General features: G+C 36.8%; 2 protein-coding genes across 3 annotated transcripts in view; one reads left to right on the top strand and one right to left on the bottom strand.

Annotated features, from left to right (window-relative positions):
- Positions 1–4,787: 4,787 nt before the first annotated feature.
- On the bottom strand, positions 4,788–7,584 carry LOC110458952 (39S ribosomal protein L54, mitochondrial-like). Its single transcript, XM_021510947.1, has 2 exons — positions 7,398–7,584; positions 4,788–5,181 (listed from the first exon to the last, which is right to left on the bottom strand). Exons 1-2 carry the CDS (start codon positions 7,492–7,494, stop codon positions 4,886–4,888), a joined length of 393 nt encoding a protein of 130 aa, XP_021366622.1. The 5' UTR covers positions 7,495–7,584; the 3' UTR covers positions 4,788–4,885.
- A 99-nt stretch (positions 7,585–7,683) lies between these two features.
- LOC110458951 (spermatogenesis-associated protein 5-like protein 1) overlaps positions 7,684–17,204 on the top strand; it is a 16,842-nt gene continuing 7,321 nt past the window's right edge. Inside the window, exons 1-6 of one of the 2 annotated variants that reach the window (XM_021510946.1) lie at positions 7,684–7,767; positions 11,543–11,591; positions 12,115–13,374; positions 14,297–14,494; positions 14,914–15,069; positions 16,263–16,472. In XM_021510946.1, the coding sequence (XP_021366621.1) occupies positions 12,142–13,374; positions 14,297–14,494; positions 14,914–15,069; positions 16,263–16,472 (1,797 nt within the window). In that variant the 5' untranslated portion in view covers positions 7,684–7,767; positions 11,543–11,591; positions 12,115–12,141. The remainder of the gene's footprint in view (positions 7,768–11,542; positions 11,592–12,114; positions 13,375–14,296; positions 14,495–14,913; positions 15,070–16,262; positions 16,473–17,204) is intronic. The other variant, XM_021510945.1, reaches the window with a different exon arrangement.

Below are 17,204 nucleotides of genomic sequence, written 5' to 3'. Positions count from 1 at the left end.
TCCCTCGTTGTGTATGTTATATTTTGAGACTGATCATAAAAACAAAATGGATTAAAAGAAGAACTAAACAGATCTTTCTCATATTGCAATGATCGATTCTATTTCTTTCACATTAAGTACTGTACTAGTAAATATGTGAAATGACAAACTCACTTTGAAGGTTGGCTTTCATACACATCAGTATTAAGTTTAGATCAAAAGTTACCTCAAGGTGCATTTACTGTTAACATGACTCGATCAAACAGATTAGAGGAAAGAAGAGAAAAGATCGAACTGACAAAGAACTAATGAAGATGGTACAAAGGTGGGTGCCAAGATCCCTCTGGGATCTCTTGTAAATGCTCTTTTTGTATTTTTCCCTTAGCTACATAGGGAACTATAAACTTCCTTTATTCACCAATTGAGTCCATGGTTCCAAGGATCACAGATGCTTCATAGCAAATTAGATTGAGATCCAGGGAATTAATTTACAGGTGTGAGGCCAATACTGGTGTCATGAATATATTCTGTCCTCATATCTAGCAATATGAGCAATATGAGCCAATTGTGAGGTTATGTTGTGCTGTCAACTCATTACTTTAAAAGCCAACTCCTGAATTGCTCTCCAAATTTGATTATAATCTTATCAACTGTCCAGGAGGAGTATGCTAACAAAATGAGCAAAATATATCCAAACAAAGATAAATGGCAAAGTGTTCATGTATGTGATTATAAGTACCGTGGTATGCATTAAATGTTTTCAACAGTTAAACTGTTCAAAAGGAAGTAACTCATTTCTGCTTCAATTTCTAATATAGATTGAACAGGCACCATATAACATGCCATGGCATAAGTTAGCTAAAATTGCTGAAAGTCCCCATATTATAATCAACAGAAATTTGTTAAGATTTAATAAAATAATATCCTATTAAATATACCTGTCCAAACTGGCCACTGTGTAATCTGTATCTAATGGCATGGTATTTTTGTCCTGTTGTTTCTATTTTCAAATTTTACCTAATATGTCAACTCTGGTAATCTGGACTGTCTACCCAGGAAGCTGGTGTTATTTAACTTGTGATGTATTCATCATCTTTATTTTGGCCTTTATTTTTTACTTAACTATTTTTCTGGTTGTTTTGATTGTTGACTTTCCTATGTAAATTAATATTGCAAAAACTAAAATATTAAAACTGTATGTTTTCTTCGTTTTATTTTGCTTAATCAGAACTACATTTCAAAGTCTTTTATGTGAATACTTTCCTTCTTCAAAATATTCACTCAGTATCACTGTCTCCATATTGACTAAATCCTTTTGTAATAGATTCCATATAGACAGGACCCTGTATTATAGACTGGACTCTGTATAATATACACAATATAGACTTGACCCTGTACAATAGATCCCATATAGACTCGATCCTGTATAATAGACACCATAAAGACTGGATCCTGTATAAACTGGACCCTGTAAAATAGATACCATATAGACTGGACTCTGTATAATATACAAAATATAGACTTGACCCCATACAATAGATACCATATAAACAGGACCCTGTATAAAAGACACCATATAGACTGGATCCTGTAGATTAAGACACAATATCAACTAGAACCTGTTTAATAGACACCATATAGACTGTATTCTGTATAATAGATTCCATATAGACTGGATCCTTTATAATAGACACCATAAAGACTGGATCCTGTATAAACTGGACCCTGTAAAATAGATACCATATAGAATGAACTCTGTATAATATACACAATATAGACTTGACCCTGCACAATAGATCCCATATAAACAGGACCCTGTATAAAAGACACCATATAGACTGGATCCTGTATAATAAGACACAATATCAACTAGAACCTGTTTAATAGACACCATATAGACTGTATTCTGTATAATAGATTCCATATAGACTGGATCCTTTATAATAGACACCATAAAGACTGGACCCTTTATAATAGACACCATATAGACTGGACTCTGTGTAATAGACACCATATAGTATAGACTGAATCCTGTGTAATAGATTCCATATGGACTTGACTCTGTTTAATAGATTCCATATGGACTTGAACCTGTTTAATAGATTCCATATCGACTGGACCCTGTATAATGGACACTAGTATAATAGACACCATATAGACTGGATCCTGTATAAAAGACACCATATAGACTGGATCCTGTATAATAGACCCCATAAAGACTGGATCCTGTATAAACAGGACCCTGTAAAATAGATACCATATAGAATGAACTCTGTATAATATACACAATATAGACTTAACCCCATACAATAGATCCCATATAAACAGGATCCTGTGTAACAGACACCATATAGACTAGATCCTGTATAATAGACACCATATAGACAGGATCCTGTATAACAGACACCATATAGACTAGATCCTGTATAATAGACACCATATAGACAGGATCCTGTATAACAGACACCATATAGACTAGATCCTGTATAAAAGACACCATATAGACTGGACCCTTTATAAGAGACACCATATAGACTGGATCCTGTATAAACAGGACCCTGTAAAATAGATACCATATAGACTGAACTCTGTATAATATACACAATATAGACTTGACCCCATACAATAGATCCCATATAAACAGGACCCTGTATAAAAGACACCATATAGACTGGATCCTGTATAATAGACACCATATAGACTGGATCATGTATAATAGACACCATATAGACTAGATCCTGTATAAAAGACACCATATAGACTGGATCCTGTATAATAGACACCATATAGACAGGATCCTGTATAACAGACACCATATAGACTAGATCCTGTATAATAGACACCGTATAGACTGATTCCTGTATAAAAGACACTATATAGACTGGACCCTGTATAATGAACACTATATAGACTGGACCCTGTATAATAGACACCATATAGACTGGATTCTGTATAATGAACACTATATAGACTGGACCCTGTATAATAGACACCATATAGACTGGACCCTGCATAATAGACACCATATAGTATAGACTGAATCCTGTGTAATAGATTCCATATGGACTTGACTCTGTTTAATAGATTCCATATCGACTGGACCCTGTATAATGGACACTATAAAGACTGGACCCTGTATAATAGACACCATAAAGACTGGACTCTGTATAATCGACACCATATAGACTGGATACTGTATAATAGATTCCATATAGACTGGATCCTTTATAATAGACACCATATAGACTGGACCTTGTACATGTATAATAGAAAAGATTTAGACTGGACTCTGTATAAAAGACACCAAATAGACTCTGTAAAATAGATACCATACAGACTGGACCCTGTATAATAGACACCATAAAGACTGGATCCTGTATATAATAGATCCCATATAAATAGGACCCTGTATAACAGACACCATATAGACTGGATCCTGTATAAAAGACACCATATAGACTGGATCCTGTATATTAAGACACAATATCAACTAGAACCTGTTTAATAGACACCATATAGACTGGATTCTGTATAATAGATTCCATATAGACTGGACCCTTTATAATAGACACCATATAGACTGGATCCTTTATAATAGACACCATATAGACTGGACCCTTTATAATAGACACCATATAGACTGGACCCTGTATAATAGACACCATATAGACTGGACTCTGTGTAATAGACACCATATAGTATAGACTGAATCCTGTGTAATAGATTCCATATGGACTTGACTCTGTTTAATAGATTCCATATGGACTTGAACCTGTTTAATAGATTCCATATCGACTGGACCCTGTATAATGGACACTATATAGACTGGACCCTGTATAATAGACACCATATAGACTGGACCCTGTATAATAGACACCATATAGACTGGACCCTGTATAATAGACACCATATAGACTGGACTCTGTGTAATAGACACCATATAGTATAGACTGAATCCTGTGTAATAGATTCCATATGGACTTGACTCTGTTTAATAGATTCCATATGGACTTGAACCTGTTTAATAGATTCCATATCGACTGGACCCTGTATAATGGACACTATATAGACTGGACCCTGTATAATAGACACCATATAGACTGGACCCTGTATAATAGACACCATATAGACTGGACCCTGTATAATAGACACCATATAGACTGGACTCTGTGTAATAGACACCATATAGTATAGACTGAATCCTGTGTAATAGATTCCATATGGACTTGACTCTGTTTAATAGATTCCATATGGACTTGAACCTGTTTAATAGATTCCATATCGACTGGACCCTGTATAATGGACACTATATAGACTGGACCCTGTATAATAGACACCATATAGACTGGACTCTGTATAATAGACACCATATAGTATAGACTGAATCCTGTGTAATAGATTCCATATGGACTTGAACCTGTTTAATAGACACCATATAGACTGGACCCTGTATAAAAGACACCATATAGAATGGACCCTTTATATTAGACTCCATTTAGACAGGATCCTGTATAATAGACACCATATTATAGACGGGACCATGTATAAAGTCTATATAGACTCGCTGCATTGTGTATAAAAGACTCCATAAATACTGGACCCTGTATAGAATGGCCATTCATTTTTGGTTGCAATTATATTGAGTTTAAGACAAATTATATATGTACTACAGATCAAGATTGACAACTGTTTTAGGAAACTGTTATTGATGGCTTATCATGAGATAAGATTGAAGAATGTTCAAGTATTTATGCATATATATATATGTACATGTTTATGTATATGACAAAAAAAAGGCAAAAACATAACATTGTTCCACATTTTTATACAATGAACATCATTCCAAACCACAAACAATTCAATGATTCGCACTCGTCATCAGTAAGCTGACAAACTCAATATATGGCTAAAATTTCTTATGTTTCCTTTTAGAACTCATTTTTTGCATAGCATTTTTTGATTTTAGAGAGAGTTTTTTTGCTTTGGCCCAGTACTCATATGATCCATATTCAAGCTGTTCAAGGTCAGGTGCCTTCCTGTCAATGCGTAACTCCCACAACCAGTCGGGGTATTCTTCTTCAGGTTTCAGCTCGATTTCCTCGCCCGTTTTGTAAATGTTGCCACCACATAAGTAGTTGACAAGTTTGTGTGGGTCTTTTTCCACCTCGAAGCCCAGTTTAACCTTAATTGCAGGAACAGGAGCTGTCAAGGAAACAACACACATTTTTTATTTGTATATATAGACATGTATCAAGTTATAATTTCATGCATTGAAATAAACCTGCACATATCTATTGTACTTTTTTTTATAGTGTAATAGGAGTAAACAGGAAATCCCTGAGGGATCTAGGCGCTCACCATAGTACCATCTTCATTAGTTCTATGTCAGTTGATCTTTTCTCTTCTTTTCTCTTATCTGTTCAATCAGTTTGCCTAGCTATCTGCCATCTTACTAGTAATCAATCATTTGATCAACCTCAAAAGTAAACATGCTCAACTCAGGACCAAGGGGAACCTACATTTGAAATTTGACAAACATTCCTCAAGTAAATTCTGAGAAATAGCGATAACAAACTTAACCTGTAACAAGAAGGCTGGCTGATATGATTTGATATATGCATAACCAAGAAAAAGAGGAACCTTCATGTGAAATTTGAGAAAGATCCCTCCAATAATGTTTGGGCAATAAAGAGCTAAAAAACTTTTACTCCTAAATTCAATAGACCACCTGCCGGCCATCTTGGTTTTCCAATCATCCCCAAAATTCAAAATGCAGAACAAGGGACCATTGGGAACCTTCATGTGAAATTTGAGAAAGAACCCTCCTGAACATTCTGAGAAATAACACTAACAAACTTTCATTCTCAAATTCAAGATGGCTGCCTGTTGGCCATTTTGTTTTTGATCAGTCCCAAAAAATGATATGTATAACTAAGGATCATGGGGAACCTTCATGAGAATTTGAGAAAGATCCTTCCAATAAGTTCTGGGAAATAGCACCAACAAACTTTCATTCTCAAATTCAAGAGGGCTGCTTGTCGGCCATCTTAGTTTTGTGATCACTCTCAGAAAAAAACCATGCATAACTAGGGACCATAAGGAACCTATTTGTGTAATTGGAACAGTCCATTCTGCTGAAATACAACATATTCCTTCTCAAGTCATCGGTGACCAGGTACAACGTAGCTCTCAATTGGTTAGAGCGTTCATCTGGAGTTTGGAGGGTCCCAGCTGAACTGAGCGTGCCTTAATTTTCTGCTCTTATCACATATATGTTGGCATACCACTACACTCAAGAAGATTACGGTACCATAATGTTTGCTCTGGCCTCCAGCAAGTTTCCAAACTATTTAAACTGGTTGGAATTGTCAAAAAGAGTCCCATTAACATAACAAAATTATCTTGCAACATCATTCCTAAGTCCAGGGTGCGAATCCTAGTCTAGCTTTGCATTATCTTTTTAGTCGAAAAAAACAGTATCCAAATTGCATATGGACATTAATTCATTTCTTTGCAGTGATAGGGGAATCTATAAGTCAATTAAGACCTGTAAAATCATACATCAGCAAGTCCCTTACTGCTATAACAATAAACAGAGTAGTAAATAAGTGGTACTCTTTATCAAAATCAACAGTGATATATAGTAAGCTCTGTATTAACATGTTCCAGAGCAACTTAAACTCAGACGGAAGGATAAGGGTAACAAGTTTTCTAATATAAACATGTTAGTACACATGTTCCAAGTCAGCTAGACACAATAGCTGCATGCATGCACAGTGAAAAACTGTTTTGAATGTATATGATGAGGACTGATTTAATATGAATAGGGCCAACACAAGCATTAAGCTGTCTACGTATACCCAGCTAACAGGATCAAGTTAAATCAAGGGGGTTGACTCGGACCTCTTTCGCGTTTCCAGTTCAACCGGTCAATGTTTGCCTGGTTCAATCACAAGAGCCTGAAATTCTGTCAAAATAATAATAAGGGTAATACAAATAAATACCCATAATAAGATCTTTTTTGTGTGTGCATATTATAGGTATTTTTTTGTTTATTACCGATACATTTGTAAGTCAGTACCCTTATTAAGTTATTATTAATTTTTGACAGAATTTCAGGCTCCTGTGGTTCAATGTAACATTTCGGGCATAACATATGCAGGCCTTGTAAGGTTTTGTCAAGGCTCGCCTGAACGCAGCATCACTCGCATCAGATTACTAGATCCGACCTTATTTCATAAACGAACAACTCATTCTCCGGTCCAACCGTTTGGATCGCGATTCTGGCCAGTGTGGCCTCAGTGTGGACATTGCAAGGACACTAGTTATATAATATAATTGAAAGCCTAAACAGGTCATCTTGCTGCTGATTTTCGGTCTGTACAAGCATTACAGGAGAAACATTATGTGTAACTAACCTTTTGCATATGCAGCTGTGATCATATATCCATTCTGCCAGCATCTTAAAGGACAAATTGCTATTTTTCGAAGACATGTACACAGCGCGGTCGCCATGATGCGCTACTCAATTTCTTACCCTAGATGGTATAGTACCGCTTACTCATTACATTCTTCACCTAGTCACGCACATACTTCACTTTATACATATTATTAGTATCCTTATGATTACTTTTGACTTCATAGTTTAACTGTCAAAAATAAATTCGACATACAGAGATAACCACTCTTATGTAAAAATGAAATAGGTGGTCATAATTTTAGGCGACACCTATCAGTACAAAGATGGCTGCGCCCATCGAAGCTTTATACCAGCATGCTGATTGAGCGGTGAGTAGAATACGACATGTTATATATTTACGATTCAATGTGAAAGTAGAGCAGAACATGTTTTCGTTTTAAACTTCCATGAGCATAACTATGATAACGCATGTAAATAATAATATAACTAGATTTGATCAAGATCAAAACACGGGATTTCCAACAGAAAGAGGACATAGAAATGATCTCGGACTGACGATCGCTTTTATACGTTTCCCTTTGCTTCGAATTCCCTTCTCTGACAAACTTTGCACATGCACCTTATTCATACCATAGGGTTTTGTGATATCAGTTCTGTTATTTGGACACAGCGGCACCAAACCCCATGCCAGTACACACAGTCAGGTGATTGACAGCTGTTATTTGGACCCACTACCTAGATAGCCAAATGATGCACATGTAGAGTAACTCTGTGTATAGACTGACGGGTCACCAAAAAAAGCCTGGTTAGCTTCACCAATTTATAAAATATAAACAGAACACTTTTACGTATTAAAACAGAAGCTATGAAAATACATCAGTAATTTTATGAATTATCTTGATGAATGTCTTTGGATATTGTTGCGTAAAAATAGGTGGTCACAATTTTAGGCGACAACATACAGTGAGTAAATTGTTCCTGAACATATTGAAGTCTGATTATCATGCCTAGTAAGTTTGGAAGATTTACCTTGTTTGTGGATAAGGTCAGATCTTATCAGATTACACATGTGTAATACCATATTTATGACATGACTGTATGGCATAAAGTAAAATGGGTCAGTTTTATGATAAATATGAATATGATAGTACCTTTTTGCCAACGCTTTAAGCATGCTAGTGATAGCATTTCCGAAATAACTCATGCATTCATTGCAATCTTTATTGTGCAGGTACTTAAAGTAAATGTTTTAAAAATAAAAAAAAAATTGTTGTGAATTTACAGATGTAGATCTTTTGTCATTTGAAATATACCTTTTTCATAATAAATCTTGGTGAGAGTGGGTTGACAAGATACCAAATATGTCAATGATTGAATTAATAAACATGTGATTTGCTTATCTATTGGATCGCTATCTTTATAATGTCATTGACTGTCGTTGCATGTAAACAATACTTATTACCAAAGTATATACAGTAAACATTAACTGCACTCAGTTCAAAGAGTCGATCATAATGGATTTCAAGTTCAAATAGGAATTTTTTGGCACGTATGCTCAAGTATTATATTGTTCGGACGTTAATTGATATGCAGTTCCATTAAATTACATATTTGGCTTGAGGATATTATTTCGAACCATACATTTCTTGTTCGCTTACAATTCTCTCACAATAGGACAGAATATGGATTGTCGTATATGGGTGCTTACGACACACACCTAACACAAATCTTTTATTTTAAGGATCTCCGACCCACTGCATGAAATAAGGAATTCCATTGCTGTTTAGTGTACATGAAGTAACCCCTTTACAATTGTATTTTCTCTTACCTATAACAGAGTTATCCCACGTCATAACCCATGCTAGATTGTTCTATCACGTCCAATCTGTCTGATACCTTTACGTGATATTTCTTACACTACGATGTATTCATCTGCGCGGTAACGGCTTGAACTTGTCATTCTGCATGATAAATGTTCTGTTTTGTCGTTATATGTATTATTTTGAAGTTGTTGGCTATTTGGTGTTGTAGATAAAGTATATTCTACACTGTAAAATATGTTGTCTTCTTTGTGAGGACAGACTAGCTTATTGTCTTTTGCAAAATTTAATAGATTTTTTTCTAACTAAAAGGTGCGCAAAAAAAAGAGACCTGTAACTGAGCAAGATCGGGTTATCGCAGTCTCAGGCTAAGAATATGTAACATTCTAACCTCGGCTTGCGTCTCGGTTGGGATTATGGTACAGAGTCTAAGCCCTCGACTGCGATTACTCGATCTCGCTCAGTAACAAGTAAAATGTTTTATTAATCTCTTTTTAGATATAATTGTAACAAGAGAGGGCTAAGGTGTAAGAGGTAGCCGATCTTCTTAGTTTGATAGGATGTCAGGGGTTATGGCGATTGATGATAGGAAGTAGTTCAGGGGTCATAGTGACTGGTGCTTGGAGGTCAGCAGTTATAGCGACTGATCATAGGAAGTAGTTCAGGGGTCATAGTGACTGGTGCTTGGAGGTCAGCGGTTATAGCGACTGATCATAGGAAGTAGTTCAGGGGTCATAGTGTCTGGTGCTTGGAGGTCAGCGGTTATAGCGACTGATGATAGGAAGTAGTTCAGGGGTCATAGTGTCTGGTGCTTGGAGGTCAGCGGTTATAGCGACTGATGATAGGAAGTAGTTCAGGGGTCATAGTGACTGGTGCTTGGAGGTCAGCGGTTATAGCGACTGATGATAGGAAGTAGTTCAGGGGTCATAGTGACTGGTGCTTGGAGGTCAGCGGTTATAGCGACTGATGATAGGAAGTAGTTCAGGGGTCATAGTGACTGGTGCTTGGAGGTCAGCGGTTATAGCGACTGATGATAGGAAGTAGTTCAGGGGTCATAGTGACTGGTGCTTGGAGGTCAGCGGTTATAGCGACTGATGATAGGAAGTAGTTCAGGGGTCATAGTGACTGGTGCTTGGAGGTCAGCGGTTATAGCGACTGATGATAGGAAGTAGTTCAGGGGTCATAGTGACTGGTGCTTGGAGGTCAGCGGTTATAGCGACTGATGATAGGAAGTAGTTCAGGGGTCATAGTGACTGGTGCTTGGAGGTCAGCGGTTATAGCGACTGATGATAGGAAGTAGTTCAGGGGTCATAGTGACTGGTGCTTGGAGGTCAGCGGTTATAGCGACTGATGATAGGAAGTAGTTCAGGGGTCATAGTGACTGGTGCTTGGAGGTCAGCGGTTATAGCGACTGATGATAGGAAGTAGTTCAGGGGTCATAGTGACTGGTGCTTGGAGGTCAGCGGTTATAGCGACTGATGATAGGAAGTAGTTCAGGGGTCATAGTGACTGGTGCTTGGAGGTCAGCGGTTATAGCGACTGATGATAGGAAGTAGTTCAGGGGACATAGTGACTGATGCTTGGAGGTCAGCGGGCTTTGAATTTGACGTATTCTCTGATAACATGTCATGGAAAAAAGTTAGCCGCGACCAAGATCTACCAGAAGTATGAAGCGTTCAAGCAGTACAACGAAAGCTTTGGAAGTTATGGTCATTCGAAAAAAGTTGTTATACCGGTAGATCTGTGACCTTGACATTTGACATTATAATCATGAATTTGTTTGCATACCATGTGTTCGTTGTTCTCTAATACATAGTGAAATTTAAACATTATTTCTTTATTTGTTCTTGCGATAGAATGTCCACAAGATATTTTGAAATCAGAATAAGAAATTTAAAGAAAAAACATAACAATATCAATAGGTATTTCCATCCGAAATGAAAATCCCTAATAATAGACTGTATCACGTGTATACACACGTGTATAACGTGAGTTAACTGTACAGGGGAGATAACTTGTTAGGTTACAGTACAGTGTAAATATATTTATATATGTATTTGGTAGTGGAGATTATGGGGGTATATATTCTGAGGTATCGCAGATAAAAGTTGGTCCTTTATTTTGAAAAATAGAATATTTTTTTATAATTTTCTCCAATTATAGTTTTATGCAGTTTAAATCAATTTTAAATACACATGTTTCACATCATAATCAGTCATGTTTTTTGTAACTAGAACTATATTTGTATGGGGGTACGCAAACATTAGTGTAATTCAACAATGCATCAACAGACAGGTTTAGAGTATAACCCTTTGTTTTACAGTGAATCCTGATGTATGTATTTTTCAAGGCTTGACTGTTGTGCTGCCCAAGTGAGTCTATGTTATTCTTGTTTTCTTTTATTGCACAGCATAATGAAGCACTCAATATCTTACGCATTTTCATGTTAAATTTATGTTTCATTTGTCCTTGGGAAACATAATTAATCTTTGTGGAACAAAGAATCATGTTATCCTACAAAAAAGGCAATACATGTATAATATTCCTCCCATCCAAGATTGTGTAAAAGATTCTGAATTAAATTCCAAAGTCTGGATCACAAAGTGAAACAATATTTGGTTGCAGCAATGTTCCCAGTCAATGCCTGTTTCGACCTGAGGACCCTTATTTCAATGTTGCTCATAATAAAGATATATTTTTATCATTTCTTAATGAAAGACTTCACTTTGTAACAAACTTGAATATTTCAAATGTATCCTAACATTATCACAAAATAAATCCCTTTCTAGCTTATAACATAGTGCTGTCTCATAAGTATTTACGATTCATTAAATTCTTGCAGTGTCATGAAAATTCTTATGATGCTTGATTTATGATGATTTTCTTTCCCTTAAGGAGTGGATGTTGGTGAATTAGGCAGTTATGACGGTGAAAACGAGCAATGCCGTTGTGATGAGGGGTGATGCTCCTCCGCCAACAGGAAGTCCACAGACCTGTAGGATGAGTTTGGCCCTGATGACAGAGTTGGGGGCAAACTTGGTCTCCCTTGTCCAGATCACAGACAACTTCCAACAGGCCATTTGTCGATTGAGAGTGGCTGACAGTATATTTGGCAATTATATTGAATATCATCCTACCGTGTTCCGCAGCTGGCCAGAATCAAAAGAAATATCAGACAGTAAGAAAACGTTATTACCAGTGAAATGTAAGGAATGTTCTTCCTCAGGAGATGACCTGAATAAAGAAAACTGGAGGCAACCTCAAACTTGTGATAACAATTTAACATCTACTTCTCAAAGTTGTTGTAATTTTGAACTGCTCAATACAACCTTAGCAGATTATGTAGAAGTTTGTGTTGTGACTAGTATAGAGCATGTAAAAAAAATGAAAAATAAATTAAAAACTAACTCCAAATATTTAGAAGATATCTGTAATAATTTATTGTGTAATTTTGGCATTAAGGAAAATTTCACAGTTGATTTTCAAGTTTCCTTATTAGCAAAGCTATACAATATTTCTCATCTAATAATCAAACACTGTGAAGGAGGGGAGTGTGAACAGGATACAAATGCTTTCATGGTAGGAACACAAACAGTAATCCGTGTGACTGATATACAGAGTACAGAACGATACACAAGTGGATTGTCCTCTACGGCAAGCCCTCTCGGAGGCCTGGAGGAAATTGCTCGGGAGCTTATAGAAACAGTTAAAATCCCTGTAACTTTGGCGGGGTGTTTGGGTAAAGCTGCAGTGAGACCTGTTAGTGGGGTGCTGCTAAGGGGACCCCCTGGCACCGGCAAGACCTCACTAGTCAGGTATGTGGCAAGCCAGACAGGGGCTCACCTGGTCACCATTAACGGCCCAGAAGTGTTTGGTTCCCGCCCAGGCCAGACAGAGGAAGTGCTACAAAAGATATTTGAAAGGGCAGTTTTGTTTTCTGAAGAAGGGCTTTGTATTTTGTTTATTGATGAAATAGATTCTTTGTGTCCAAAGACGAGGCCAGGGGAGGCAATGTCAGACCAGAACGCGTCCGGCTTACTGTTTAACTTCCTGGATAGCCTTCATGAAACTCTCTCCCTGGTTGTGATTGGGGCAACTAACAGACCGGCATCTCTCGACTCTGCACTGCGACGACCAGGAAGACTTGACAAGGAGGTATATACAACTTTGTAAAATAATAAATTATTTAACTGTATGGTAAACAATATCTTGACTTGCAAAAGTACTTGTTATTATAAACATCGTCAAAGTTCCACTATAAGATGCCTCTTATTTTGGACTCTTGCATTGCCTTCGTCTCTCAGTCAAATTCAATTCAATTTCAGGAAATTATGATATTACAAGGGTGAACAGATTTCCTAGCTCTTGTATGCTGGGCAATAAATTGTTTATAATACTAATATATAGAAGCAACAAAACCATAATCAAATTAGAGTATCAATACTTTTTGTATGATTATCCATTACAATAAACAAACATGGCAGAAAAACAAACTTTGCATTTTCCCTCCTGTTGCAGACAGTTTATTGAAACACTTCTGATGCAGTATATATTGAGTTATAAGTCAGAAACTTGCCTATTCTCAGCTTGTCTAGGCCATAAATACTAACAATATAAAGCATGAAACAGTCAAAATTGTGTATCATTAGACCTTGTCAGTGTCACACCAGGTCATTGTTTTCTATTTATTTTGGGACCAATGGTCAAGGTCACAGGAAAAGGTCAATGGCTTATAAATTCAATGAGTATTATTTGAAGGTATTTTGTGGATCATGTGAAGATTGTCACATACAATACTGAAAACTCTGGTAATGTTACAGAGTAAAAAGTCATGTGATTCTTATCACTATGTGTATAGCTGTAATGATATGTAGAGGTTGGTGTTATATACATACAGTTTTAAAATTTCTAGTGCCAATTGAAAAAAAAAGAAAAATGAAATTTTACTATAAAAACCTTGGCCCATTTAATTTGTTCAAAACCATATAAACTGAACCAGTTATGAATGCATTTCCGATGTAATATATTTTTATATTAATCAATTATAGTACATTTATATTTGATTCCTTTGTTGCAGATCATGATGAACGTTCCATCCTATCAACAACGAGTATCTATCCTGGAGGTTCTTATTGACAAGCTTTCAGTGGGAAGTGACATCGACATCAACAAGTTGGCTCGAATGACTAACGGTTACGTAGGAGCAGATCTGACATCTCTGTGTCATGAGGCAGTGTACAGTGCTATGTCAGAGGTCAGCAGTGGATCAGATATGGTCAGTACCTCGGCATCATCATTATGTTAACTGGTGTCAAGGCTATCAAAGGTGTATTGAATTTTTAACGGAATATTCTACAAATATTTGTATGCCTATTAAATGAGGGGTGACATATAATGTTTCCCATGATGCCTGTCCTGTCTTGTCCATCCTGACACAATTCAGTGGGATGACTCTACCAACTTTATTTTCATCAAAGTTTATACAAAGGTCAGGTATGAGAAAACCTCAAATGAGGTTGTATTTCGGGGTTCAAAGATCAACACCAAGGTCACTGTTTCTACAAATAGGTCAACCACATGACCAAGGGGCCATTCCTGTTGATTGTTGTATGCCCTCTGCTATCACAGCTATATGTTATCAATGGGGAAAAGCTAATTGTTTAACCGTTTGCTGTGTGCTTTAATCTGATATAGGAGGAGAGAGGTCCCATCCAAATGAAGCATTTCCTGTCTGCTGCCAAGTCCATTACTCCCTCCACACAGAAAGGTTCTGAAGGACTGATAGATGCACCGCCAGTACTCTGGGAGAATATAGGGGGTCTGGAGGCCACCAAGCTCCAGATCAGACAGGTAGGATGTCAATCACCAAGTTATAAATCAAACAGTCTGTGTATTGATCGCAAAACTTTTACATGTTATGAGCAGGCTTTTGGCCACTGAGCAGATTAAGGCATGCATTTATTTTGAAATGATTGTTGTGGACAAAAGATACATGCAAATTTGACTGTTTTTCTAGGAAATATATACCTGGTACATGTATCAGTATGTAACTAACGTGTCAGAGGCCAAACCATGAGGGCATACCTTTGTACTTTATATTTTGTGTATAAATTTTGATGAGTGTCTTATAAGACCCTTTTTTTGGGCCCTGGTATATTCAGATTTTCACCTCCTTACCTGGTAATTTGTTCAAAGATGGCTTGTTGTATCACATGCGCAAAAACTAGGCAAAAGGTTGACCAAAAGTGGGTTTATGTGGTACCAAAAGGGGTAGGGTATATCAGAAATATTATTTGCTGTTTTCAAAATGAGCTAAAACAACCAAATGAGAAAACCCATGTGGTCGGGTGGTGCAGTGGATAGCGCACTTGCCTTTCACCAAGGCGGCCATGGTTCGATTCTCCGATTGGACGTGAAAAGGTTTAGGGTCACCTGCTCGACCACGTGGGTACTCTTGGTACTGGGTTTCCTCCCACACTAAGACCTGCGCACGCCAAGATCCGGGCCAACAAGAGTGATAATATAAGTTGAAATAAAAAGTTTATTTTTTATTAACCAAAATAATACCATTTCTGTTTATGGAAACAGGTGTAAATTAAACAAGCATATATAAAAGAATGAAAAATGACAGAAATTCAATCATCATTTAAAGATTGTTAATATAAAATGGAGGATTAAGTCTGGGTTGTTTTAGGTAATTATTTTCAGATGAAAGGTGCTTTGTTTTCTCAATAATTTCCTTCCATCTTAAAACAAACTAAGGAGGTGAAAATCCAGATATACCAGGGCCCAAAATTGGGCCTTATTGACACTCATCCTTTTTACAGGTGTACCAAATAAATTTGACTGCATGGCATACTAGACTGCTAGTGAATATGTAATGCTCATTGGCCTTTATTACTTACATACATTCAATTATGTAATTGCACATGTTATGGCTTCTGGTATGAATTTTCCAATCCTCATTGGCATTTGTGGTTTATCTGATTTTAAACAATTGATTTTTCCTTTATTTATTTGTTTTTTTATTTATTTTTGTAAAGGCGATTGAGTGGCCGATCCAGCACCCTGAAGCATTCAGCAGAATAGGTCTGCCCTGCCCCAAAGGAGTCCTGCTGTATGGACCCCCAGGGTGCTGTAAAACTACCCTGGTGAGGGCTGCAGCTACGTCCTCAGGGGCCACGTTCCTGTCCCTGAGCGGGGCACAGCTGTACTCCCCCTACGTAGGCGACTCAGAAAGGAAGGTCACTGAGGTCAGTGAGCATGATGCCAAAGCATTGTTATTCATGCTTGTCAACTTTTCAAATGATCTAAACATGTCCAAAATATGAATCATTACATCTCTTTTTGAAAGACCACTTCTCTGGGTTTCAACTAGGTTTTCGATACTCATGTCACATAAAAGGGGAATATGTGTACATCCGGTGCACACTTATAATCTGACAATCAGTCGATGATAATTTCATGACATTTGTGTAATTTCAGCCACTTTTTTTTCCAAATTTACCAAACTTAAGCTGCAATAAATTTGGTTTGTTACTAAATTTACCTTCACGTTAGAAATACACATTATATATATCATATTGCTTGTGTCAGCCAATTTGAGTTTGGATGATAACTTCTGATGGATATTTAAATGAAATTCCATTACTACTACCATTGCATACCAATCTTATAGGTCTCCATCCTTTAGATCAAGGTTGTAAAGAGAACTTGAGGCAGGTAAATGTTTTTTTTTTTTTGTGAAATTTCACAGTTGATGTATCATGTTTGGAACATTTTTGCTTTAGTACATGCTGGTTACTTAATATGTAATTTATCAAATTCATTTTAGTTTTCAGTTCGATTTTTGTTGCTGTGTAAAAGTTTTTATAGCTGTTACCAGCAGCAAAGTGATTTAACAATTTTATAACATTTTTCATAACAATTATGCAACTTAATATATTAATCACTGTTGTTGGCGCAAATCTTAGCATGAGGGGGGG

Source organism: Mizuhopecten yessoensis, unplaced genomic scaffold (assembly GCF_002113885.1).
Source record: "Mizuhopecten yessoensis strain PY_sf001 unplaced genomic scaffold, ASM211388v2 scaffold9871, whole genome shotgun sequence".
NCBI classification, from domain to species: Eukaryota; Metazoa; Mollusca; class Bivalvia; order Pectinida; family Pectinidae; genus Mizuhopecten; species Mizuhopecten yessoensis.
This window is presented reverse-complemented; position numbering and strand designations above follow the sequence as displayed.